Raw genomic sequence first — 1,295 nt, forward strand, 5'->3', positions numbered from 1 at the left:
TGGGAGGCTATCTTTACGGCTCGCCGTAAAAATAGCCACTGCGTTTTTCTATTCTCACCCCGGATGAGAATAGCCACTTCCCTTTGTTCCTTCAGATTTCAGGGTGGTCGCTTGTTTCGGAATTCCTCCCAACCCCACGCACCCCCCACCCCCCCAAAAAAAAAGTTCCTCTGGACCTTAAGCTAAAGAGATTCATTAGATCTTCTAATTTTCACGTGACTCACTTCAATGTGACCCATACTCAAGCTCACAGGCCTTGTCATTGTCTCACACACACAACCATAACATTGAAATGAACACCCAGGGCCAGACTCAGACCCAGGCAGCCACCCTAATTGGCCTAATCTAGAATTTCAACCCTCCACTATACAAAAAGGTATCAATGATTTGACAATCACATTTCACAATGGCATTGCTGTTCTAAAGATTGAATTTCTTGAAATTTTTCAACTGAAACTTCAAAATCTAATGTCAACTAAACAAGTCTTGGGATTTCACCTACCCAGCCTGTCCACCATTTTGGGTTGTTACCATTAGCCAGATAATTTATTTCCACCTCTTGTGTTATTAGAAATACTGAAAACGCCTTGGCCTACAAAGCCTATTTTGAATTGTTGAGTTCCCTCAGGGAGTATTTTCTTGTTCCCGGAATTCCAATAACAAACATTGAAAGACAAGGTTCAGTTTTTCAAATTTAATCGAAATCATTGTAATGCTATCCCTTTAGAATCGTAATAATCAAATATGAGCTTGGCTTAGGCCTGTGGAGAAAAGTTTCAGGTTGTTCTGGAGGGGGTTTTATCTCTGTAGGACAATTTGGCATATCGGTAAAGTTCAACTGTTGTTTGATGTTGTTGCCGGTGTTCATTTCTTTCTCAACGTTGTAGTGTCGTTGATAATTTTAATGTCTCTAAAGAACTGAAAGTCAAAGACATGGCTACAGTAGAAGAACTCTATAAAGCTTTTGGTGTTATTGCGGATGCAAAGGATAAAGCAGGAGAGGTACTGTCACTTGTTGTCATGAAATATACACGTTTGTGTCTATTGTGACCCTATTATCGATACTGATGCCCTGACCCTGCCAGGCCAAAGAAGCCCCTAGCCTTCACTGATGAGCTCATTCATTCATCACTCACAGCAATGTCATACTTCATAAGTTCTGGGGAAAAGTTCCTTACGATCCTTACGATTTAGCGTGATAAAATTATTCTACTTTTGAGAAGGGAAGTGGGTATCCTCACCCGGTGTGAATAAAGCCAATAGCCAATAAAAATCATAAATGGAAGTGGCTAGCG

The 1,295-nt window shown here is 40.8% G+C and overlaps 2 protein-coding genes across 5 annotated transcripts in view; one reads left to right on the forward strand and one right to left on the reverse strand.

Moving 5' to 3' along the window:
- LOC101847941 (pleckstrin homology domain-containing family F member 2) overlaps positions 1-535 on the reverse strand; it is a gene marked incomplete in the record, with an annotated part of 21,750 nt that extends 21,215 nt beyond the window's left edge. Inside the window, 1 exon segment of the mRNA XM_013079808.2 lies at positions 503-535. Coding sequence (XP_012935262.1) covers positions 503-518 — 16 coding nt within the window.
- A 293-nt stretch (positions 536-828) lies between these two features.
- Positions 829-1,295, forward strand: part of LOC101862016 (apoptosis inhibitor 5) — a 24,983-nt gene continuing 24,516 nt past the window's right edge. For all 4 annotated transcript variants that reach the window (XR_004858286.1, XR_220226.3, XR_004858285.1 and 1 more), the window contains exon 1: positions 829-1,002. Coding sequence is in view for 1 of the 4 variants with exons in the window: in XM_005093449.3 (XP_005093506.1) it covers positions 934-1,002 (69 nt within the window). In the remaining 3 variants the exon portion in view is untranslated. The remainder of the gene's footprint in view (positions 1,003-1,295) is intronic.

Source organism: Aplysia californica, unplaced genomic scaffold, assembly GCF_000002075.1.
Source record: "Aplysia californica isolate F4 #8 unplaced genomic scaffold, AplCal3.0 scaffold00064, whole genome shotgun sequence".
In the NCBI taxonomy this organism is placed as follows: domain Eukaryota; kingdom Metazoa; phylum Mollusca; class Gastropoda; order Aplysiida; family Aplysiidae; genus Aplysia; species Aplysia californica.